This window comes from Ischnura elegans (assembly GCF_921293095.1).
Source record: "Ischnura elegans chromosome 13 unlocalized genomic scaffold, ioIscEleg1.1 SUPER_13_unloc_4, whole genome shotgun sequence".
NCBI lineage: Eukaryota > Metazoa > Arthropoda > Insecta > Odonata > Coenagrionidae > Ischnura > Ischnura elegans.
Window position 1 is genome coordinate 1,724,111 of NW_025791660.1, and position 25,352 is coordinate 1,749,462.

Genomic DNA, 25,352 nt, shown 5'->3' on the forward strand with positions numbered 1-25,352 from the left:
CACCCTCTGCTTACTCTCCCACCCTCCGATAACATCCCCATTCACTCTGCCAATGTTTGTACATCTTCCGCCTCCATTGCTGCCTTTTCTCGCAACTTCACCATTCTAAGGTTAATGGCCCACGATTATCCTTGCTTTCCTATTAACCGTGCATTCCGACAAATCGTGACGAATCGCTCAGCCGCGAGTGAAAACAGAGAAATAGGAATAAAATTGCATATATTTTAACAATGAAAATAAATGACATGCTGAATTCATTAAATTAACAAACTCGGCCATAAGCCTTTTATTGTGCACTGATATCACATTATTTACAAAATGTGGACAAGAATAATTATTTTAACAAAGAATATTCAAAGAACAAATAATTAATTCTAAGAAAATTCGGAACCAATTAGAATATGACAATGAAGACTAGACTTAAAGCCAGAAACATTGGAAAAATATATTGTGGACGTCTTTAATAAAAAATGTGTAGTGTAGGCTGCTTCATCCTAATCTGATAGCCTGGGTGTGCCCTTTTCTGCAACTACTCTCTTTCAATATTCATTACGAAAACCCAAAAACACATTACTTGTCACGCATTTCATAGAAACATGTAGATGGCCCATCATCCCTATTGACACAATACAATCATTCACTTCTCGTTGTGCAGGCGAAAATTAAACATTAGACTCCTAAGTGCAGCTTTGCATGAGGTTTAAGTATAACATTTGTAAGATTTATATGAATTATCCTGTCCGTGAGAAAATGTTGCATGAGCAAAGGTGACTTTTCTGACGGAAAGCACACAACATGGATAGAGTATCTCACTTTTAAGCGCATGTGGAAGTTGAGATTAGAAATAACAGTGAAAGACTTATTGCAAAATACGCAATAATAATACAATACAATTGTACGTTTACACATGTGGTAGTCAGGGCCGCTCCTTGTAGTGATGGACTTGATGCAGACTATGCGTTAACAAGGCTGCTCACATGTGTGAGCATGTATGAATATCAGTCAAGGTAACCACTCACTGCAAAACACTTTCAACAAATGTTACATTTGATAAGGTTTGTCTTCAGTGTGTATACGAATGGGTTACTAGGTAGCATCATGGCGTGACAGACTTGCTGCAGACGTTGCAGAAATAAAGCAACTCGTTTTTTGTACAGATGTACTAAGAGGCTCTTTGTCAAGGGAGACATTCCAATTCACCACACGAATAGGATTCTTTCACGTGCTGTTTCGCATGTGACTCTTAAGTGAACGACTCCTGAGTGAAAGATTATTTTTGTAGATTTTGCATGAAAAGGGTCTCTTCCCTATGTGCTTTTGCATGTGTCGTACCAGATAGCTTCTTCTTTAAAAGAATTTTCGCACATTCTGCACGACCAAGGCTTCTCTCTCGAGTGTATACGAAAATGTAACACTAAATGCTTCTTATTCGAGAAAGACCTTTCACACTCGTGTCATGATTTAAGGCCCCTCTTCCGTATGCAAACGCATGTGACTATCGAGAGAACATCTCTTTGTGAAATGCTTGCAGCAAATGCTACACGAATAAGGTTTCTCTCCCGTGTGTGTTCGAATGTGCGAGGTGAGCTGACTTTTCCTAGCGAAGGACTTGCTGCACATTTTGCAGATAAAAGGCTTCTCTCCCGAGTGTTGTCGCATGTGACTGTTGAGATTACCCTTCTGAGTGAAACACTTGCGGCAAATGCTACAAGAATACGGTTTATCCCCCGTATGCGTACGAATATGTCTAACTAAGTTGTCCTTTTTCGAGAAAGACTTTTTACACTCGTTGCATGAAAAAGGCCTTTCTCCTGTGTGGGTGCGTGTGTGGGCAACAAGTTTGTCCCTCGTGGTGAAAGACTTGCTGCACATTTTGCAGATATAGGGCTTCTCTCCCGTGTGAATTCGCACGTGACTTTTGAGAGTACTCTTCTGAGTGAAAGATTTCTTGCAGATTCTGCATGGAAAATTTTTCTCTCCCGTGTGCGTATGTACATGTCTAACTAAGTCGCTCTTCAACAAGAAAGACTTTTCACACCCGTTGCAAGAAAACGGTTTCTCTCCTGCGTGCCTACGTACGTGTGTATTTAAGCTGCTCTTACGCGAGAAAGACTTTTCACACTCGTCACAGGAAAACGGTTTATCCCCCGTGTGAGTACGAAAATGTTTAACTAAGTTACTCTTATCCGAGAAAGACTTTTCACACTCATTGCATGAAAAAAGCCTTTCTCCTGTGTGAGTACGTGCGTGAGCGTCGAGATTGTCTTTCCTAGAGAAGGACTTGCTGCACACCTTACATATAAAAGGCTTCTCTCCCGTGTGTATTCGCGAGTGAATATTGAGATGACCTCTATGAGTGAAAGATTTCCTGCAAGTGCTACAAGAATACGTTTTCCCTCCTGCGTGTGTACGTTTGTGTGCGGTGAGGTCCCTTTTCTGAGTGAAGGACTCAGTGCACTCGCTGCATGAATATAGCCTCTTTTCCTTTCTCGGACCCACGTGATTGCGTAAATTTCTAATGCTAGATGACTCTGAAGATAAACGCTGTAAAGTTGATTTCTCTTCCAGAGTGAAACTTCTCGTCAATCGTCTTATATTTTTCTCGTCCTTTTTTCCTCCACTGATTTCCTTGATGAGCACATTTTCTTTTGGCATAGGCTCTTGTCTTTTCCTATCCAGCCCACTTAAAGCCTTTGAGATGGTAGGCTCGCAAGAAATGCTGTGTCCGCTTGATGGAAGTGCTTCCAGAGACACATCTACGATTGATGATTCTGCTGCAGCATCAAAATTACGAGCAACAAAATGAATTTTCATGTGTTTGATTAGCTCCTTTTTGTTGTTGAACACATCTCTGCAGTTGAAGCAATTATATGAATCTTCGTTTGAACTGTAACTGTTCCCTGGATTTTCGATCAAGCAATTAAGTACCTCGTTGTTGCCTCCCATGATGGTCTCACAGCCACTTCTGTCATTTCTACTTATTCTGATAAACCTAAGGTTATGCGAGGTATTTGGTGCATCACAACCACTTTCTCCCCTACAACAGCCATTGCGGCTCCACCTCTGCTGTTTTTAAGTGATTCAATATCTTTGCTAATTAATTGCCTATCATCTGAAATCGAGCAACTTGATATCTCATCAGTTTCAGAAGCACCACATTTATCCAAGTCTTTATCCATAAGATTTCTTCCTATCCCTACATGGGATACACCAGCCTTGTTTGCTTGTGTCACCAAATATGTCGGACCAATGCATTCATCGATTGAATGATTCAATACATTTCCTTTCGCAAGCAGATATGAAGTTGATGTTGTTTGAATGGGCATTTCTTCAGGAGCAGGGAGCCCTGGAAAATAATTAAAACTATCTCAGTCAAATATGAAATTTTCGACTCCTAAACCTACCATTTAAATCGATTGAATGGATTGAAGAAGCCAGAAATCAGGTGGATAAAATTCTAAATGACATGAAGTTGAACCCAGAAACTCTCGGTATAAGTTAATAGAAGGGAAAAGAGAGGGAAAGGATCACATAACATAAATACGATGAGGATAACAGGGTTGTGGTGGAATGAAAAAGATACAAATCACAAGGTAAAATGATGTATATATTACTACGTAAACACACATATATACCCTTCACACATCTGGCTTAAAATCGAAGCAGAAAGAAATCAGGTCCTTTTTAGAATTGGTCCTTTGCATGACAGTTTGTGATTTAATCAATTTTGTTTTATATTAGTTCGTCCAAAAGAAGATATTTAAAAATTGGCAAATAATTTTTTTGCCATTGAATATATTATGATTGTCCAATATTTAGTTAATTAAAAATGTTCCTAACAATGACTATTTAAAATTTTGTGGCACTACCTATGAATACATACAAAAAATATCTTGATATTTTCCTGAATTATTTCTATTTTAACCCTTGAAAGCACTCACCCACAGTTTCCGTTGTGGATTCATTGGCTACTGTCAAATTCTCAATCAGTGATCTAGTCAAAAGTAAAAGTTGCTTCTAATAAAGCATCAACAAATACATCATCCACAATTAGTTACATCGATTCCTCCGTATATACAGTAATTTTCAAGCCTTTTAGAGTACTCACAAAATGCCTCTGTTGTAGTCTTCTGGGGCATAGTCAAACTCTCAATTGGCTCCCTATCCTCAGGTGCAGTAGGCTAAAAGTAAGCATCCAAATAAGAACAATGTATTAACTGCAGATTTAGAACTTTTATGGATAGGATTTACTAAAACTTATTTTACACATTCATTTCCTATGGGTATGTTCTTCAGGCTATCCTGTAAGCTACCTCAAGGAAATTATGGTCTGGAATTTAAATTGCTTCAAGTTAGATTTTTTAAATTACCACTTAGCTATACAATAACTATAGTGGAACCCCGATATATCGTTCCCGCATTCATCGTTTTCCCGCATTCATCGTTCGCCGCTCCTGGTCCCAAATTAAGTTCCATAAAGACAATGTAATTTTATCCCGCATCTATCGTTCGTTATCGTTAAAGTATCGTTATCCCGCATTGATAGTTTGAAGATCGCGGTCCCGTCGATTAATTTTCCCGCATTCATCGTTTGATAAAAATGAGACGAAGTATTAACAACGTGTTATTTATGGCTAATAAGGACATACACATAGTTTAAATCTTCCCCAGGAGATCGAAATACCATAGAGAGAAGCAGAGTGCCGTGGGACAGTTACATTAGCGCATTTCCAAAGATCCGGTTTCCCCCTCCATTCAGCAATCGCTCTCCCCCGGTTGAAGCTTTCCTCTTCTCCAAAATAAAAAAGGTCCCAGCTCGAGCAGGAATCGTATTACGACGACCTTAGCTTCAAAATAAAATATCAAGTTACTCGAGAACAGAAGAAACCTTTTTCACGCCTCTCCCTTTCTCGACCGCTTTTTTTTTTTTAGCCGACTCGCTTCAAAGATCTGGAGACTTCCTTCTTCCCTCCCTTGCTGCATGAATCACCAATTAGCCCAAAAGATGTCTAAAAATGAATTTCGGTAATTGGTATTACACTTTTATTAGACTGAGATATTAGTGATGTGCACGTAATTCAGTAAAGAATTATACCAAACACGACATATTTCTAACATTATTTAAGCATTTTAAGCAAGGAAATAGTTGGAATAATACGATGGTGATTTCTGGCAAATATCGATATCCTCGCAGCTGATAGTGAGCTTCACGGCAGTTGTTTCGATTTTTTTTTCAAAAACAGGGAATCTGGCTACAATTTATGAGCTATGCCACAAGTCTCACTTATCTGAGTTGCTAACGAAGCGATGTCTTCTCAGGATATCTTGTTTCTCTCTACTAGTAATCTGAATTCATCTGCTCATCTAGAGCTACGCTACTTATAGTTACAAATGAGTGGGTACGTTGCCTTCTCTATAGGATAAAAAAATTTCATTGCGCAGTCATATGGTCATGCTTCACCCTCTGCAGTAAGCTCTGCTTATGCCGTACGCGATAGCATTAGTGCCGAACTTCACCTCGTACGAGTGGTTCCATACTTTCCGGGGTGGGTTGACTTAAAACTAGCGAGTGTTTTCCTTGTGGGTTCAATGAATTCCAGTTTCATTTTTATTAGTTTTATTCTTATTCGTCTTCGGACCGTGACCCTTCCGAAGACACAAGTGAGAACTCTAAAAGATGGACTGAAAATAATTGATGATGAAGAAAAGAATCTGGGCTAGAAATACCTGAATATTGCAGAACGCCTCGGTATGTCCGGTAGCACATGACGGCAGGGGTTGCGGTAGAGCGAGATCCCTGGTTAAAACAAGAAGTGGGATGAAGCCGAGGAACAGGTGTGCGTGCCGCTGACGATTAACGCCACGTTGCCTCAATCATATTAAAAATTTAATTGCACGAAAGGAGCATTTCAAATAATAAACTATTTTTGGCCTTGATTCATCTCATAACCAATCACTGCGACGGCAAAATCAGTTGTTTGAGGCATAACACGCACATTTCTCTCGTAAATACGTGTACTTGAAATGGCATTTGATGGATAAGAATTTTTACATCAGACAGAAATGCATAATAGCAGTGAAAATTCCGAGTGGAGTGCAAACATTTTTTAGCAAGGCGGCTTGTTCCTTTAGGATTTTAGAAAGAGAGATAAGTCGAATCAACAATATGACCTAAGGGTTTCGATAAAGTAATAATATTCCCGTAATCAGCAAAAATCTTGTTTGAATCCATTAATGAATATCATAATTCGCAAAAATCCAGCGTTTCTTGGGACATAGGCAACCCGGACAAACATTCCGCATCGATCGTTTTCCCGCATTCATCGTTTTTTTCATCCATCCCCCTGAGAAACGACAGATCGAGGTTCCACTGTACCTCTTTTTTACATAGCAAAATCCATGTAATGATCCTCAGAGCATAAGCATATGGAGATGTAAAATGTCTTATTTAATCTTATTCATGATGATTTAACTCCAGATTTTATCTTCGTGACATACACTCATGGAAAATAAATAGGGTTAACAGCGGAGAATAAACTTAAGCATATTTTGGATTACTATTCAGTTTAATAACACCAAACATTTTGACAAGTATGTATAAATTAAGCAGACAAGATATAATGGAAGGCCATTCTGAGTTAGGTAATGAAAATCAGAAATATGTAGATGACCTCCTTATGGGACAAAAGGTGTATAACTCCAATGGGGAAATATGATGGTTCAATTTACTCTGCAATGACATTTGATATTTGGTGCTTTTTTTAGGTGCTGTTGCATCTATGGACTGAATACAAATTCTTGTATGTATATTTCAGTAAAACGTCATTAGTTTAGTGCTTACTTTAGGTGCTGTTATATCTATGGATTGAATACAAATTCTATTATGTTTATTTTAGTAGGACATCATCAGCTTTTCTGGAAATAGATCAACCATTCACAATTTATTTGCTAAAATGGTATAAGACACTGCTTTCTTTTACATGACATTGTTTCCCGAGTAATTGCAATATACCCGTGATAAAATATAAACAACAAATTAATATTTCCGCACTTAAATATGTAACTGCACCACTGACCAAGGTTACAAAAAACTACGTCATTTTCAAGGTCTCATATTCTCACAGTCAGTTGGATATGTTAAGCAATGGGAAGCCAAGTTACAACTGATGGATCAAACAAGAAAAAATATAGTGAGTTGACTAGTACAGGCACAGAGTGCATTCCACAAAAAAAGAATCTGATCACAAGAGAGAATAATGATACTAAAATAAGGAAACAATGCAACTAAAATTACATTTGAAGCATATTTAAAAATGGTAGCAAAGTTTCAAAATGGAAACATGCAGAAAAGTCAAAGCATTGATTGCATTGCTCCCGATGAATGTTAAGGATAAAAGGGATTGAACGAGGAAGTACAGAGAGGAGCGGAAAATAAGAAGAATATTGGGTAAATCTTAACTTAAAAGGTCAGGTGGAATGTGAGAGGAGAACGTTATGCTTTTGAATGTGTTTCAGAGGTCATATTATTAAGGGTTAAAAAGAGATAAATACCATATATATTGTGACGGGTGGTCACGATATTTTTTCTTTTCGTCCCATGTCAGCGCGCCTCACGCGGCTACGATCTTCCCCGTGGAAGATTACGTGGATCGGGCGAAGTAACTCTGACCTTCATGTAGTATAAGACGGTAAAATACCATGGTTTTAGTTCCCATTCAATTGTACCCATAGGATGTAAGGCGATCACGCCACTTGTGCAGTGACGTGATTGGCTAAAATTCAAAGTGAGTGACGTGTGTCAGCTTTCCGTAACGGAAAAATCGGGAATAGCGAGGTTACGTGGTAGGAGGAGAAGTGGGGATGAAGTCAGTTGGTGAACGGACACGGTACTGGTCTGTTGGTCGAGAGGGAGACAAGCCTGTCTCGAGGTACCAGCAGAGAGAGAGCACATAATTGGGAGCTAGCAGTCAATGCTCAGCTGTGAGAGGGAAGGAGACCCAAGAAAGGCAACGGCTGTGATTGCAGAGGTGTGTGACGGAGAGCGACCGGGGGAAGTGGAGCAGTTTCTGATTCCGGAGCACGGATAAAGGTGCTGGCCCAGGCGTTTGAGAAGGCGACATCTGTGCCGAAAGTGAGGCCGTCGCTGCGCTTGTGGACCGTTTTCATCCGGAGCAGCCAAAAAGCTCCCCGAATCGCTGGCGACGGAGTCGTCGGGAACCACAGACTGCCATGCCCATAAGTATCAATCTCCAGTAATTATTCCCGTATTATCACATTCCCAAGTGCTTCAAGCAGTACCAAGAGGGTAAAGATTACCACTCTAAAGTCCGTCTACTTCATCCAAATACCGGTGATTCATGTAAAGACCAATCAAGTCACTTTCGCAAGAGTTCATGCGAGACTGCAAAAAGTCAATAACTGCACCGAGTTTTTAAATAGTTAATTGAACAGAAAAGGACTATTGATTGCACGTCTTACGCCCGTAAATAAGGGCAATTTAATGTATCATAATTTCCCGTCTTTCCAGGAGGCAGACGAGGAACATGTAATGGCTTTTCAATTCTTATTTCTTTGTGTCATCAAGGGTATTTCATCTTTTTGCTTGTGTTCATTCATCCATCATTAGTTTGTAGATTAGGCTTAGTATTGTTCAAGGGTGATTTTCATCAGTGCGTTGATGGTTTTTCGTTGTTTTCGCCAAAGTCTCAATAATAAATGGTGATTTTTGTGCATAATGTAAAAGGTCAGTGTTCATTCGTCGGATCCTCAAACCCTTGTCCGTGCGTGAGTCAAACAACCAGTGTCCGCATTGTCATATTGTCCACCCGTATTAACAATTATTTAATCCTGGGAGTTTGGAACGTCCTTGCTTCTACCGGCAAAGCTAGTTCGTGGGCCGCGGTTTTGGGTGGCGCCCTAATAAACGATCTAAGATCGTATTCTTCTGCAATATTTTTCCCAAAATCACATTCTACCGAAACCAGATTTCGGAGTGGCGAGCTGTCGGGGAAGGAAAGAAGGAGGGGGTAACACTCGGGAGCGTGAGGGCTGAGACGGGTCGACGGGCTGGCAGGGAAACGGGCCTGTTCCGTCACAATATTAATAGGTACGCAGATAGGAGAGAGTAATGGGAGGGCTGAATGAAACCAATTCTAGGGTTGACGACTTATAATGGCAATACAGTTCATAAGCTAATCAAGGTCAACATTCAATAAATAGTTCATAAATAGTATTACCTGATTAGAAGAGTCTTGATGCATCAGGTTGCTTGTGGTGATATCAGTGCAATCATTAAGCACACATCCTTCGTCATCATTGCTACTCTGATCTTCTTTCACAGAAGAGCACTTGTATGTTACTGGATCACTCTATTGGAAAGAGGAAAACCCATTGATACACTTCCTAATGAATTGATACAAGAAGCAAAAGTGATCATAAACAAAGCTTGAATTACAGGGTTTCCATAAAAAAAATAGAAGTTCCCTGATGAAAGACTATGGCTTCTTGATCAATGGGCATAAAAACAATTGATAAGGAAAATCACGTGAAAAAGTATGATTGAAATCTTCAATCATAGTATACGACTGTGATGATACAATTAAAGTTCTGGAATTAACAATATACACACAGAGCTTACAAAAATTGCGAAGGAAAAGATAGTAGCTCCACTCTTATCTAGCAGCTCTTTTAGAGTCGACGCAATGCAGAGCAGAGAAGGCACTCTTTCTCTCATTATTTCTTCAGGTTATCAACAAGAATTTTTGCAAAGAATTAGTTTATTTCAATTAACCTAATATTAAAAGTTAGTCACAGGAATAAATTTGGAGTTCATTTTTTCATCATGCATCTACATACTACACCACAAGCTGCCTTCGCCTTTTCCTGCCTATGAGAGGAAAACGTTTTCTTTTTGGGTACTCTCCTTTCCCTTGATGAGGGTCCCTACTTAACGGGGCACCCGGCAACGGGTTTCATCAGGTGATCCCACATTTTCAAGGAAGTCGAGAATAACCGCTTGGAAACCGGTGACAGAAAAAGAGATATACGTAACACTGGGATTATTCATGCTCATGGGAATTGTGCAGAAGCCAACATCACGGACATACTTTTCAAGAAAGAGAGTTATATCTACCCCAGCTTTCGGAAATATAATTTCAATGGACCGATTAGAGATCATTTGTACATTTCTTCATTTCCACAATAATGAAGATAACCATCAACAGATTCCTCCACATCTAAAAAAATCTTTCCCGTTATTTCACACCTAAATGAAAAATTTCAGACATATTTTTTACCAAACTGCAACATTTCAATTGACGAACCGTTGACTCTATGGAAGGGCAGGCTAACCTTCAAGCAATACATTCCTCTGAAGGCATCAAAGTTTGGGATCAAGACCTATGAGCTTTGTGATGCAAATACCGGCTACCTGTGGTCATTTCTGGTGTATACTGGTAAAGACACAATATTTCACTCGAAAATTACTCCAGATAACTCAAACAAGACCACAGAAATAGTTTTAAACCTGGTTGAACCACTGCTAAATCAAGGACGTTGTGTTTCGATGGACAATTTTTATAATTCTCCTTCCCTTGCAAAACTGCTGAAACGTAAATACAGGACTGACTGTGTTGGAACGTTGAGGTTGACTCGAAAGGATGTCCTAAAATACGTAAAGGAGAAGAAACTGCAGAGGGACTAAATATGTGGACGCCACTCTGGGCCTGTTGTTGTTTTCAAATGGAGGGACAAAAAAATTGTGTCAATGATCTCCACATTCCACAATGATGAAATGGGAACGGTATTGAAAGGCAAAAAAGAGATTCGGAAGCCTGTTTGTGTGATAGATTACAATACATGCATGGGTGGGGTGGATCTCAAGGACCAGTTGCTGCATTCCTACCTAATAGAAAGAAAACGCCACAACAAGTGGTATATGAAGTTATTTAGGAGACAATTGAATGCCGCAGTCCTAAATTCATATATCATTCACAGGGAAAATACGGATAAAAAATTGGACCACCTATCATTTCGTGTGCACTTGGTCGAGGGATTATTTTGAAATATGCAACCCCATATGGACAGTTTGTACAAGGCTGTCACTCCTTAAACAATTAAGTGCCAAGACTCACCGAGAGACATTTCCTGAGGAGAATTCCTGCAACTGGGAAGAAATCAAAGCCTCAAAAGAGGTGTGGAGTTTGTGCCAGGCATGGGAAAAGGAGAGACACCGTTTACTGGTGTGAACAATGTGCAGTGGGATTATGCTTGGATTGCTTCGAACCATATCACACTAAGCAGAATTACTAAGGTAGTCATTTAAATATTTCCATATAGTAGTTTGAAACATCAAAATGTAATTGCCTATATTAAATGACTCGGTAATGATAGAACTCAGTTGAAGAAATGCGTGAACGCATGAATTTTCATGATGGTTATCATTTCGTAAACATCCAGTCGATTGATTAGTAAATGTTTATCCCCAAATTACCTAACTATATCATGTAATTATTTAAAAAAATTTATAGCATGTTAGAGATCTCGGACCTTAAACGAAACAAAACGCAAAGTGTTAAAAACCTTAAAAATTATTCATTGTGTTTAGATTACGAGATAAATACGAGTATAAATAAATATTCAAATCGTTAGAAAAATTGGCATATGGTAACGTATTTCTTCCCAAAGGTTTTCAAAAAATTTCATCGATATTGATAGAGTTAGAAGAAAGTTATAAATTATTTAATGGCAGCATGCCAAAACGGCGAAAGCGTTTAAATCTCATCCGGCCGCTGGGTTGGGATTTAATTAAATGCTCGCCACACTTGAGGGGTTAACGAGCCCAGTTGTCACGCCTAGGCCCCGGGGACAAGCCACATGTTAAAATAAGATTTTCAGTAAACTTAATGGGAATATTGACTAAAAACAAGCTTTTCTAATATAAGAGTGCATTAAGAAAGTTAAAATAAATCAAATTAAAAATTTTATTCAATGCTAAGATCCAGCTTTTGGACATTCGCCTAGTCCGAATTAGTTAAAAATCTTTTCTCGGAAGAGCCATTTTCAAAACACTCACCCTCTTCCTCTATCATAGACTCCATGGCCATTGTAGGATTTTGAATCAGCTCCCTATTCTCCATAACGGTAGGCTGGAAGTACAAATTACAAGTATAAGATTTACAAATTACATTTCTAAAAAAACTGAAACCAGAATCTTCATTTCTTGTGAATCTTATGCTTAATACAAAAACAAATTAAGTGACAACACCAACACTAACCCTAAACACTCTCCAACAATATGCTGCCCTTAATACTAAAATATAAACTCCTTTCCGGGGAAAAGGTGTAGGCCAAAAGAATAAGCAAAATGCAAAATACAAATATTGTGGGGCAACATGTCTTCATCAGAGTTAGTTCTTCTATTCTTGACTATATAGGGGAATTTCTTCATGAATATTCTGAACTAGAGGGGGGAGAAGTCATATGGGATAACAGTTTTACTTATCCGCTCTTCGTCATGGATGGGGATGACCTCCTCAACTATCTCCAGCAGGGGGAATTCACCATGGGCTGAGAGAATATTTAATTCAAGGTGTCGTGGGTTGACCTTGTTTCTCTTGGCACGGTAAATCTACTGTTCAGTTCTCCTATTTCATCTTCTTCACCACTCTTCACCTCACAGTCTAACCTCCATGTTTCTCTTCTCTTTCTACCTCTCCTCCACCTGACAGGCGACACACCATCAGCTGTCGGGCATAGCCTTCGGCTGCAACATGTAGCCGTGTTTGATGAGTCTCTTCCAGCTGAAATTCGTCCGTATTTTATTAAACAGACAGTGTTAGTTTCCTGAGGTTGGGGCACCTGGAGGAAACTTAGGAAGAAGTGGGTTTTCATAGAATACTCACCACGGGGCAGGGGGATTGCCAAAGCATGTTCTCATTTTTTAGAAGGAAGGGGTGCAGGTTCTGTCACCCTCCATTTGCTGCACACGGGTGTTGTTTGCAGGAAAAAATGTGGACCTTTCACTAGTTGCGTACACATCATGGAAAAACCACAAAATTGGGAAAGAGGGGAATCGTGGGGGGAGGGGGAAACACTCAGCATTCCATTCAATCTTTGCTGTATACACACAAACATATAATCACACATGATATTGAAGCAGATCTCCTTATCTTGTGAATGTGGATTTAAAGTTACTCATGAAAAATGCCAAGTGGTAACGGTTACAATATATTTTGCCCATTTTTGAAAATAATGATAAAGTTCTCACAATTTGGGCTCAAGTGCCCGTGTTTACAGTACTACAAATTCAGGATTTCCCCAAACATCACTTTAATCCATTAATTTAACCCAGTAATCCCAAGCATTGCATAAACACAACATTATTGAATGGTAATAATTAGAAAAATCCTTTACGCAGGATAATTTTTTCTCAGGTTTTCTGAATTTCTGATATATCTTTCAGCTATTTTTGCAAAAATTTTCACTAAAATAATAATTTTCATCTTACTTCTATATTTGCCCATTTCGAAGCTTTGAAGTACAACTACAAATTGTAAATGATATTTTACTAATATTGATTGAGTAATCCTACTAGAGGTAATTTTGTCCCTAAGTTCTGTTTCTTTATTCATCATGTTTATTTTCGTAAAAAACTTTTGCCATTCCTGGTGTGAATATGGTTGTTGTAAATAATGTTGTTTCCTCAGTGATGGGAATTCACTGATAGATCAGAGGGCTGTTCTCAAAGCATAGCAAAACTTATCAGTATGGCTTTTAATCGACAATTTAGTCTCTCAGAGGCAGTTCAGCTGCAGTTTTGGCACTCACAGGTGATGAGTTTATAAAGTAAAGCAAGAATAGCATTTCCTATTCCAAGATGGCCATCTGTACCAACTTTACATCAAACTGTCTGGTACTTCGTAGAGTCAAACTGTTAGGCACACACATGGAACCGATACAGGGCAATGTCATTCCCATGTCATTAAGTGGAAGTATTTCTTTGTAGATGTTAAATTCAGCTTCAGATGCATTCAGTTTCAGAGACGGTAGAATGAGAGGGTGAGCACCGTATTAGTCAAAGCAGGATTGTGATGGAAGGTGGAGCCTCTAGTAACTCTTTGGAGTTTTGTCCGTGCAATCCTGAGTTACCTCTCTTTTCTTCTAACTAACAGGGATTTCTACTATTTGTTTGACAGGTCAAAACATATTTTCTTAGCGCAATGGCATGATAAAATTGCCGGCCTCGGTGGTGGCGGGGTAAAGTCCTCGCCTGCTATACATGAGGTCGCGGGTTTGAGTCCCGCCTGGGTAAGTTCCCCTTATCCAGGGCATGGTTGTTCGTGTACATTTCATTGTTGAATTTGTTGAATACCCCGATTTAAAATGGCCGATGAGAGCTGTATTTGGAGGTTTGGGAATAAAAAAATAAAATAAAAAATAACTCTGTCACCGCTATTGCTTCAAATTACTTGAATATGGAACCCATAGTAAAGATGTAAAGGTATTCACGAATATTCCTGAAGAAAATCGAAATGTTATCAACGATTACAATCAGGGAATGCGAGGGGTAGATTTACTCGATAATTATGTTCCATGTTATCACATCCACATTAAGGGAAAAAAACCTCTATTCTAAACAGGGATTGATAGTGCAGTGGTGAACCCGTGGTGATTTTATGCTTAAGTTGTGGAAAAAGAAATTCCTTTGTTAGAATTCCGTCCAAGATCGTACAATTTTACTGAGGTAAGAAATCATTTCCATTACAATTGCTGATGACATTTAACATAAAAATCCTTGCCCAATGGCAGGACACCTTAGGAAAAATGATTTACCCCAGCATGCTTGTCAAGAGAGAATAGGCCATTTCATCCTCAGGCATACTCATAATTCCCAGCAAAGATGTCGAGTGTGCAAATCAAAGATAAGTTATGTTGTGAAATAATCTATGTTTAATTCCAGGAGAATTTTATTGAATATTACATCAGAAAAGACGGTGAAAAATAAAATATGCAACCTAAATTTTGAAAAGTTCTTTTTTGCTTTTATTTTCCGGAGTTTTCCCACCATTGTGTAAATGCAACATTATGCAAATCATATATTATGATGAATATAATCATTTTTACTGAAAATTAATCTTAATTAGGTTAAAATAAACAGTAAAATACCAAGTAACCTAAGGTAAAATCCCTACATGCAGTCTGGGGAATAGTGGCTGAATTGAATGTGAATTTCATGCATACCTCAGTGGCATCAGTCTCCTTGGGAGATAGTTCTTCTTTGGCCAAAACCAGCATAGAGTCAAGGTCTATCTCGATGGCTCCAGTGCCTTCAGCATCCACCTCCTCACCATGGGAAGATATTGAGGTCTGTGCCTGCATATGAGTCCAAATCAGCATCATTAACGACAGAGATACAGATATACATATAGAAATAGCTTCATTAGTTCGTCAAAAAATAATGACTCCCAAATATAGCATTGATAACAATCTGCACACCACCTCAAAAAATTCACCTGTTAATATTCACATGTACACCTCGTATTTGTGTACACCTTACATTTATGTGCACTAAATTATACTATAATTATAATGTACGATAATGCTCAAAAAAGGAAATAACTCATCTTCTCAAGAAAATGCAGGATTAGTATCCGGTAAATAAACACAACTCATGTGTGAATAATAATTTTTCTAATGCTTGAAAGTGTGAATGAGACGTTGGTTTAATTTCAAATGCATCAAAATATTGTTGCCCTCATCATTCTACACTTTGAGTTATCTTACACACATGCAAAATGCCTTTGTATTCCGTGGATTGTATCCACTAGATGTTTTACATCATGATGAAAATTCTTAAGTCTTTTAAAATACAGAATCACATAAAATTCAATTATGGGCAAATCGCTCAAAAGAGTACAGAAAAAAATACAAAGCATGCTTTGCTGAGAGATGGTTGAGATGTGTTCATTCACATGCCAAGAGTCCATCATACTGTTAGCTCATCGTACTGCAATGCCTGGACTTATTACCAACCTTGAATTCCCATGGTTGCCTTTTCAAATTCTTCTGCGTTTTGCGAATGAAAATAGCCCCTGCTTTTTTGACATTTCATGTACCATTCTTTCATCTAACAACAATTCCATATGTTGGTCCAGCACCGTTATTTTATTCTGTAGTGAGCCAGGCAATGAATAGCTTCGGAGCATAAAGGAGCAACCCTAGTAGAAAAAATTGTGTTCTTTTGGTGTTCTTTATATGTTCATTCAGTGTTCAAGTGTTCTTTTGATGTTCTTTTGGTGTTCTTTTATGTTCACCAATTTCTTGGTGTGTTCTTTTGATGTTCAATTTATGTTCTTTTTATGTTCATCTCAGTGAACACAAAATGAACATTTTTCTTTATGTTCATTTTGTGTTCCCTTTAAGTTCATTTTATGTTCACCATGGTGAACACAATATGAACATTTTTTTATGTGTTCATTTTATGTTCACTTTGTGTTCATTTTATGTTCACCATGGTGAACACAAATTGAACATTTTTTTATATGTTCATTTTATGTTCACTATGTTGAACACAAAATGAACATTTTTCTTTATGTTCATTTTGTGTTCCCTTTGAGTTCATTTTGTGTTCCCTTTGAGTTCATTTTATGTTCACCATGGTGAACACAATATGAACATTTTTTTATGCGTTCATTTTATGTTCACTTTGTGTTCATTTTATGTTCACCATGGTGAACACAAATTGAACATTTTTTTATATGTTCATTTTATGTTCACTATGTTGAACACAAAATGAACATTTTTCTTTGTTGTTCTTTAAAATAAACCAGTATAAAAATTCTCATTCCTTGGAGGTGATTGTGGATAACTGCAGTTCATGTGTCATGACAAGTAGCTTTACATAAAACAAGTAATACAGATGATTTTGGAGACTTTGTCTACCAAAAATGAGTTTGAATTTCGCCATCTTGAAATTCACAAAACTGTATTTTTTAGCAGTTTTCCATAATATTTCTAGAAATTTAAAATAATGAATTTCCGGGAAAATTATCCCAAAATGAAGGCATATCATCAAAAAATGGACATTGAACGATCCGAGAATGCAATCAAGGAACACCTGAAAACACTCTCAATATGTACTTTATTGCATACTAAACAGGGATAAGGCCTGAGCATTTGGCTTCTACTAATAAGTTCGTTTCTAATAAAAAAGCTGGAAATAAAATAATTTGAAATTCATCCAAACACTGATATCTAATTCACAAAGATGTGAAAGTGTTCATGGTATTGATGGGACTTCCGTGAAAGCTTTTTCTTTGTTGTTCAACAAAATGTTCTTTTTATGTTCATTTTGTGTTCTTTTGATGTTCAAAAAAGTGTTCATTTTGTGTTCAAATTATGTTCTTTTTATGTTCACAGACGAGTGTTCATTTTGTGTTCTTTTTATGTTCTTTCTGTCACAAAACACATAAAAAGAACATAAAGTGAACATTCGGTGAACATAGAAGGAACACAATTTGAACATTAAATGAACATAAAAAGAACACTGAATGAACACACTTTTTTCTACTAGGGAATTCATAGCTTGCAAACAATAACTGCTAGTTTTACTCATTCCACTGCCTATCTAACCTTAAGCACAGTGGGTATCATACTTCCCTCTTAACATACAAAAAGTAAGCCTAAAACCACCATAAACATGCTATATTCATAACATTTTGATATTTGGTGCTTTTTAAGGGTGCTTCACAGGTATTAACTGTATTAAATGTGTATTACTTTAAGCAAACGAATATAACTTTTTAAGGTACTTATATTATTATGTAATATAAAAAAATTTAAGGTTTACCAATGCATGTGACTCAACAGTGAATGCAACTAGCTCTACATTAACTGATCTCTGTAAAAATTTATGTGTATTCCACAAAGTTTTAGTTCTACATACCTGGGTGTAAAACTTGAAAATAAAGGAGGAACATATTCAAAAGCTCTGTAGAAATATAATCTCTACTTGTGTCCTAATTCTATCAGATAAACTGTAGACATTGATGTATTATTGTCAATTAATTATGGCGAATTCTACCTGAATGTGATGTTTAGTATCCTCATCTGGGGCCATAGACCCAATTCTAAAATAATCTTCAAAATTAAAAAAAGGATACTGCAGCTCTTAGGTAAAATGTCTCCTTACACAGCATGCCACCCTCCACTTCAAAAATTAACTATATTACATCACCTCTTTGTGTTCATGTATACTGCGACTGTTTGTGCAAAAACCTATATTCATAATTATGACGATTTCTTAATATAAAAATTTTTTTCTTTCTTCATTAGTAGGTACTGTTTTTATATCTTACATACTCCTTGACATGTCATATGTTTGTCCAAGCAAATCACAGGACCAATTAAAATATTGTTACTATTATTATGATTACCTGATCAGAGGCTTGGGACACAATGTCATTTGTGGCCCCATTAGTGCTATTACTGTGTGCATATCCGCCTCCATCATCACTGAAATGATCTGCTTTTACAGAAGGGGACCCACATGTTGCCATGCCACTCTGAGAAAGAAAGAGAATAAACACTTCATTGATACAGGTTTGCACCAATTGGTATTAGAAGCAAAAAGATTACAACCAATACATAAAATGTAGGGTGTGTGCATAACTGGAAAATTCCCTGATAAGCTATTCTGACCTCAGAGAGGAAGACGGGAGAAATTCATCGAATAACAAAATATGAAAGATAGTGTCCGGCGTGATGCGGTGCAAATCTTTGATATTCAGCTTATTAAAACAACTTGTCTGTTGTTTAATTTATGTAACGACCATATGTTCCCATTCCACTCACCCCTTCTGAACATTACCCTACCTTCAACCCATCGCCCATTGACGTCATTAGTAATCTCGGCATGAGCACACTCCAATAACCCCTCCCCTCCCTTCCTCCCCCTCCCGAAAAACCTATAAAAAGGCCGTCACCCAAGGCTATGTACCTTGACAATGGCACAAGCTGCCAATACCATAGTCGGTAAAAATAAAATAGTGTGGAAACAGACAAGTTGTTTTAATAAGCTGAATAACAAAATATGGCCCATTAAGTTACTCTGCCTTTTCAATTAGCCATAGGAAACCCTTCCTAAAAAGGAACAACAAATTTATCAGCAATAATTTATGAAATCATGGTCTCATGACATATTCATTGGCAACCAAGAATTTTTGTCTCCTTGTGCAGACGAAGTACGAAAAAGTTGATTTCATCCATTAAAGATGATCATTATATTTTATTTCAATCAAAGTTGAATATATAACAAGCGCCATTAAAATCACCTCATGGAAAGAAATTGATGCCTCTCAACAACCACCCTGGTTTGCAAACATCCAATACCCTTTCCAAAGATGGTGAAGGACAAATCCTGAGTCCCCCATATTATTTACTCCATATAGTTCTCACTACATCCACATCTGCAACAGTTACAATATGCCTTATACAAATCCTTTTTTGGGAGGAATTCAGGTTTGGTAGGTTTGGCAAGAAACTGCATCACCTGATTATGTGGCAATACAGCCAGCCAGAACTAACACAACAGGATTTATCATTCACCATAAGAGGTTTTTCTCATTTGGAACGACTTCACCAGTAGTTGCCCACGTAATGAGACATGATGACCTGATAATAACAGCTGTAGAAGGACTGCTGGAAGAATATTAAAAGTTATAAAAGATGTAACAGATAAGAAATACGTGCCAATGAAAAAGTTAGCAGACTGGAGAGTTGCCTCAAAGATATCTTAGGACTTATGATAATGATCCGCCCTTCTGTTTTGTGGTGATTGGAAGTGAGAATGGTGTTTCCTTGCTCACATAAATGGGAAATGCCATGATATCAGAGCCCTCACTTGCTCAGTGAGCAAAGGTGAGTGATCAGAGCAGCTGTATGCTCCCATTCTGTTCAGAACAATGAACCATACATTTTGAATGATTTCTTCAACAACAACACATATCTATGTTAGTCGAAAAAACTTTTGGGCCAATGGGCCAAAATTTTTCTGAATTTTTGATTCCCATGATCTCCCTTGAAAAAGAAACCAGAATCGGTCCGGAAACGTTGGGGCCACCCAAAAATTTGCAAGGAAACATAGCCCAGAATCTTTTCCTCAGCTAACATAACTAACTGTGAAAGTTCTAAAGAAGACTTATGGCACAACTCAAGTTTACATATTCACACTTGACAAAGTTAGGGTAAAGGTTTTGCTTTTCACAGGGTTCCCACTCTACCCGAATAATGAAATTCACGGCTTTTTCCAGGTTTTCACGGTTATTTTTCAGGTTTTCACGGATTTTTTTTTCAGGTTTTCACGGTCTCAATTTCGCTAAATTCACGGTCCGTTAATAAGCCAGCAATAGGAAAATCACTGGCCGTATATCAACAGAAAATTAACGTACGCGACAAACGCCGTGAATGTTAACGCCGCAATGAAAAGTGATATCTGTTATGACGTGATTTATCGTTTGCAAAATTCAGGGCCGACTAAAGGACCAGCCCAACCGCGCTCTTGCCTGGATGTCGAATACCCTTTGGACCTTCTTCCGTCCGGACACCCGAGGTCCCTTTTTAATTCCTCGCCGAGAGATTGTTTTTTGCGCACGTTGTTATTCTGCACAGTAACCGAATTTCCCCCACCCCAATATTTCTTATTTAACGGAAAATATTTTATTTAAATTGTTTATAGAATATAATAAATTTATTCTTTCTTATTTAACGAAAAATATTTTATGAAAACTGTTTATAGATCATAATAAATCGAAAAACAATTTCATACACCGTATTAGCACAAATGTAAGAAGAACACGATTCTAAGACTACCCTCCTTTTTTGGAACTTCACTAGGGGAAAATATTTTTCCTAATAACGATACGATTATAAAATGAATGCGGAAAAACGATCAATGCTTTATTTTTTGGTAGGTTGCCTATGTCCCAGGAAACGCAGGATTTTGGCGTGTAATTAAGATATTCATTTAAGGTTTCAAACAACATTTTGGATAATAACAGTAATAGTAGTACTTTATCAAGACACATATGTCATAATGTTGATTCGACCCATATCTCTTTCAAATTCTGAAGAAAAACGCCGCCTCACTAAAAAAATGTTTGCTCTCCACTCGGCATTTACACTGCTATTATGAATTTCAGTCTCATGTAAAAATTCTTATCCATCAAACACCATTTCCAGTACACGTATTCAAGAGAACAATGTGCATGTTCTGCCTAAAACAACCACATTCGCCGGCGCAGTGACTGGTTGTGAGATGGATGACGAAGACCAAAAATAGTCTATTACTTGAATTGTTCCTGTCTAATGAATATATTTTTAATATAATTGAGGTAGTGTGTAAAGCGTGAACAATGTTGCGTTTATCGTCAGTGGCACGCCCACATGGATATATCATCTTCGCCTTCATATCTCTACTTGTTTTCTCCAGGTAGCTCACTCTACTCCCCCACCCCCCTACCGTCATGTGCTAGCGGACAACCCAAGGCGCTATGCAATATTCACGCGGATCTAGCCCGGATTCCTTTCTTCGTGTTCAATTTTTTCAGTCCATCTCTTAAAGTTCTCAATAGTTTCTCCGGAGGGGCCATGGATTAAAATTAAACTAGTGAAAAACAAACCTGACTTAATTAAACCCACATGGAAAACACTCGGAGGTTCGAAGTCCAGCCACCCTGGAAAGTAGGGAACCACTCAAACGAGGTGAACTTCGGAACTGATGCTCTCGCGTACGTGGGTACGCAGAGCATACTGAAGAAGGCGAAGCGTGACCATATGACTGCGCCATGAAATTTTTTACCCTAAAGACACCATTCTTTTCGTCACCCTTCGTCAGTAACTCTGACAAGTGAGACTTATATCATAACTCGTAAATTGATAACTGATAACAACCTGATATTATGTTTTCGGAACAAAATGCCGAATAAACTGCCGAGAAGCTCAGCTACGAGGATATCGCGTTTCGCCAAAAATCACCATCGTATTTTTCAATCTATTTCCTTGCTTAAAATACGTCGCGTTTGGTCTCGTTTTTTTAATTACGTGCAAGTTACTAACATTTCAATCTAATAAAAGCATAATAGCAATTGCTGAATATCATTTTTAAATACCTTTTGGGCTAATAGGTGACTTGTTCTCGTGTAAATCGATATTTTTTTCGATGCTAAGGTCTTCGTAATACCATCCCTCCGCGAGCTGGGACCTTTTTTTATTTTGAGGAAGAGAAAGCGTCAGAAGGGGGAGGGGAATGCTGAATGCTAGGGGATAACGGATCTTGGGAAATGCGCTAATGTTACTTTCCCACGGCACTGAGCTTCTCCTTATGGTAGTTCCATCTCTTGGGGAAGATTCCAACTATGTGCTTGTCGTTATTAGCCATAAATGACACATTGTATTTATGTCGTCTCATTTTCGTCAATCGACGGATGCGAGAAAATTATGAGTCAGAACCACCATCTTCAAACGATTAATGCGAGAAACGATACTTCGGGGAACGAGAGATGCGAGAAAAAATACATTGTCTATAAAAAACTTTATTTTGGACCAGAAACGGCGAACGATCAATGCGGGAACGATAGATCGAGGTTCCACCGTATAACTTTTCTTTTGAAAGCGGCAGTGTAATGACTTCTTTTCTCTGCTATCGTAATACATACTCTGAAACCATAACTGTATCGATCTCTCAAATCAGAGGCAAATCATGTTCCCTTCATACCGTTGCTCTGGGAAAAATGGAAGGACTTCGTAGCAGTTAAGAGTAGTACTAGTAGCAGTAGAGTCGCCCGGTTCAAACGCAGGGAGCGTAGTGTCCACAGCGCATAGCAGGTTGTCAAGGTTAGCGGTTAGCGGTCTTCCAATCACAGGATTGAGGGTGTTGAATAAACGTTCAAATTTCTTGACACAAAGGCCATATGGATTTAGTTTCCAAAGTGGTCGCTGCAGCCAGTGGGAAGCCTAATTGGGTGGAAGGGGGACTAAGCAGTGACCGAGGGAGGGGAAACCAAGCCAGTCGAGGAAAGTAAACAAGCTGATGAGAAGTGATGTCATATTTCAGGAGGGGGGAGAGAAAAGGCCTGCGCTGGGAAAAGATGTTTTTTTTTCTTCAGGCAACATTCGTTCCCACGCTTTTCTGACCCATGAGACGATGCTCGCCACAATGAATAGAAGTGCGCTCGCTACGAACGAAGTTGAAAATTTCTGGGAAGGTATTATTATCAAGATTGAGAGATTTTTAAGGTTTTAGGACGAAATTCACGGCTTTTTCCAGGTTTTTTCACGGTAGACAAAATTCACGGCTAATTCACGGTTTTAAGGTTTTCACGGTTGAGTGGGAACCCTGTTTTCAGCAACTGCTACAGGAATATTCCATGGAGGAAATATTCCTGTGATCATATTCCTATTCCATATTTGATAAAGGAAGGGAAAAGGTATTGTAATTGTGGTAACTGATATTGAAATAATATATGGAGGACTAAATTTGTGTACTAGCAATACTATGCTTAACAAAGCAAACGTGAACTTACCAACTCATCAGAGGCCAATGGGTCCAAAGCATTTCTGGAAAATTTTGCTGGATACTGTGTGTACATCTCAGGATAGTTACCTTCACTGAGAGGGTCTTTGTTCTCATCTTTCACAGTTTCCTAGAAGATAATGCTGGGTGCCAATCAATGGGGGCAAAATAAAAATGTAAATAATTATAAATGATAGCAATAAAACATCCTCTTTCACCTGGGACCACTCGAGCTAGCTGAAATCATGTTTGCACAAGATTTTAGTGACAACCTAAAATGAAATGGCAGACATGACCAGTTTACTCTGCACACCTTGGTGTGGAATGCTTCGCAATATGCTAGCCACAGTAGAAATGGATAAATTTTCCACCTTCGAACTCAGATATTATTCCATCCTGTAGATCTTTGATTTATATTGCCATTTATAATGCATTATATGTTGTATTAAAAATGTCCACGGCACAACAATAGGGGCAGACGGATTAGTGTTTTATCATTATTTGCAAAGGAGAGAAGTAAAACCCTCATTATCTGTGAATCCATTTCGAGATAGACAGATTTTCAAGCAGTCTATGATGACATAGTCTCCTTAAGTCAGTTATTACACAACTTCTAAACAATAACTCTAATAGTTAGTTTCCTTCTTATGAGCACATCAAGATGTTACATGGAAGAAAAAATTTTTTTCGTCAAATATGTGAATCTACTACAGGTATCCCTCACTAAAAACTATAGACATGTTACAAAAAACGCCATGTTAAGGAAATTTAGTGACAGGAAAGAAGCATATTCCATTCCAGCAGTAAAATATCCACATTCTGGATCACTGACTGATTTTTTTGTGAGCTGTTTTACATCTATGGGCATGTTTTACATCTATAGTTGACATGGCAAAATGACAGAAAAATGCAAGTGATTCAAGATTACAAACATCCAAAATCTTTGATAGCCGATTACACAGGGCACGGAATTACTCAGATTAGAATGTCATGTATTTCTTAAAAGGCTAGGAATTGCACAAATGCATGAAAGGAATTAAAACGGGCTATTTTGCCATCTCACACCCACCGATTCTCGCATGTGTTCTAGCATTTTACTGCTATACACGGCTTTGCAATTTTGACTGCCCCTTCACACACACGTTAGCCTCCGCAACAGAACGGTAAAGCGAGCCTAACAGCTTCAATCCTGAACAATGAAAATAGTCTCCTATGGCCGTAACGTAAGGATCAAGAGGCAGGACCAAACAAATACTGCGTTGGTTTACTGGAACGGAAGAGTTCTTAGTAGTCAACCTCTCATAATAATGAAACTCAAACGGAAACCCATTATAAGTACCCATCTCAGATGAAGCCTTTGCAATGGATGAAGGTACTTTGCTAGGGGTTCATTGGTTGAGGCATGTGCACTCACACAATGCAAAGGAAGCTGCGAGAGTTGAAGGGACCTTACAAAACTTCCTTTGCTTGAGAGAGACACATTCACTCTACATAAAGGTAACATGTTTCCTTCATGTTTACATTATCTGTATTGTTGTCTTTTGTAGATTCAATTACTAAATGAATAAGTTTATTTTGGTCCTTTATTGTACTTCTCTTGCTTATAAAAATATTATGAAAGGTTCTGGCTTCTCCCTATGTTGATGTCAAGCAGGAAGATTGATTGAAGAAAAAGAGAGCAATCTTGAGATTCAGGTATGCTGTAGCAAAGACAATAAGCTAGAAAGGAGAAATGAGACAGTCCACCATGGGACTCCTCCATGGGATGTGTGACATTTCTCTC

The 25,352-nt window shown here is 38.1% G+C and overlaps 2 protein-coding genes across 2 annotated transcripts in view; both read right to left on the reverse strand.

The window, feature by feature from the left end:
* Window positions 1-253: 253 nt before the first annotated feature.
* On the reverse strand, window positions 254-3,026 carry LOC124173020 (zinc finger protein OZF-like). The gene has a single exon (XM_046552541.1). It carries the CDS (start codon window positions 2,944-2,946, stop codon window positions 1,462-1,464), a length of 1,485 nt encoding a protein of 494 aa, XP_046408497.1. The 5' UTR covers window positions 2,947-3,026; the 3' UTR covers window positions 254-1,461.
* A 9-nt stretch (window positions 3,027-3,035) lies between these two features.
* The window catches only part of LOC124173270, a 36,978-nt gene continuing 14,661 nt past the window's right edge, over window positions 3,036-25,352 (reverse strand). Inside the window, exons 6-12 of the mRNA XM_046552789.1 lie at window positions 23,580-23,699; window positions 18,435-18,563; window positions 15,241-15,372; window positions 12,074-12,146; window positions 9,237-9,368; window positions 4,109-4,181; window positions 3,036-3,346 (exon numbers count right to left, since the gene is read on the reverse strand). Coding sequence (XP_046408745.1) covers window positions 9,364-9,368; window positions 12,074-12,146; window positions 15,241-15,372; window positions 18,435-18,563; window positions 23,580-23,699 — 459 coding nt within the window. The 3' untranslated portion in view covers window positions 3,036-3,346; window positions 4,109-4,181; window positions 9,237-9,363. The remainder of the gene's footprint in view (window positions 3,347-4,108; window positions 4,182-9,236; window positions 9,369-12,073; window positions 12,147-15,240; window positions 15,373-18,434; window positions 18,564-23,579; window positions 23,700-25,352) is intronic.

Coding starts and splice junctions, on each gene's coding strand:
- LOC124173020 (XM_046552541.1), bottom strand. CDS start 2,946: ATGGGAGGCAACAACGAGGTACTTAATTGCTTGATCGAAAATCCAGGG.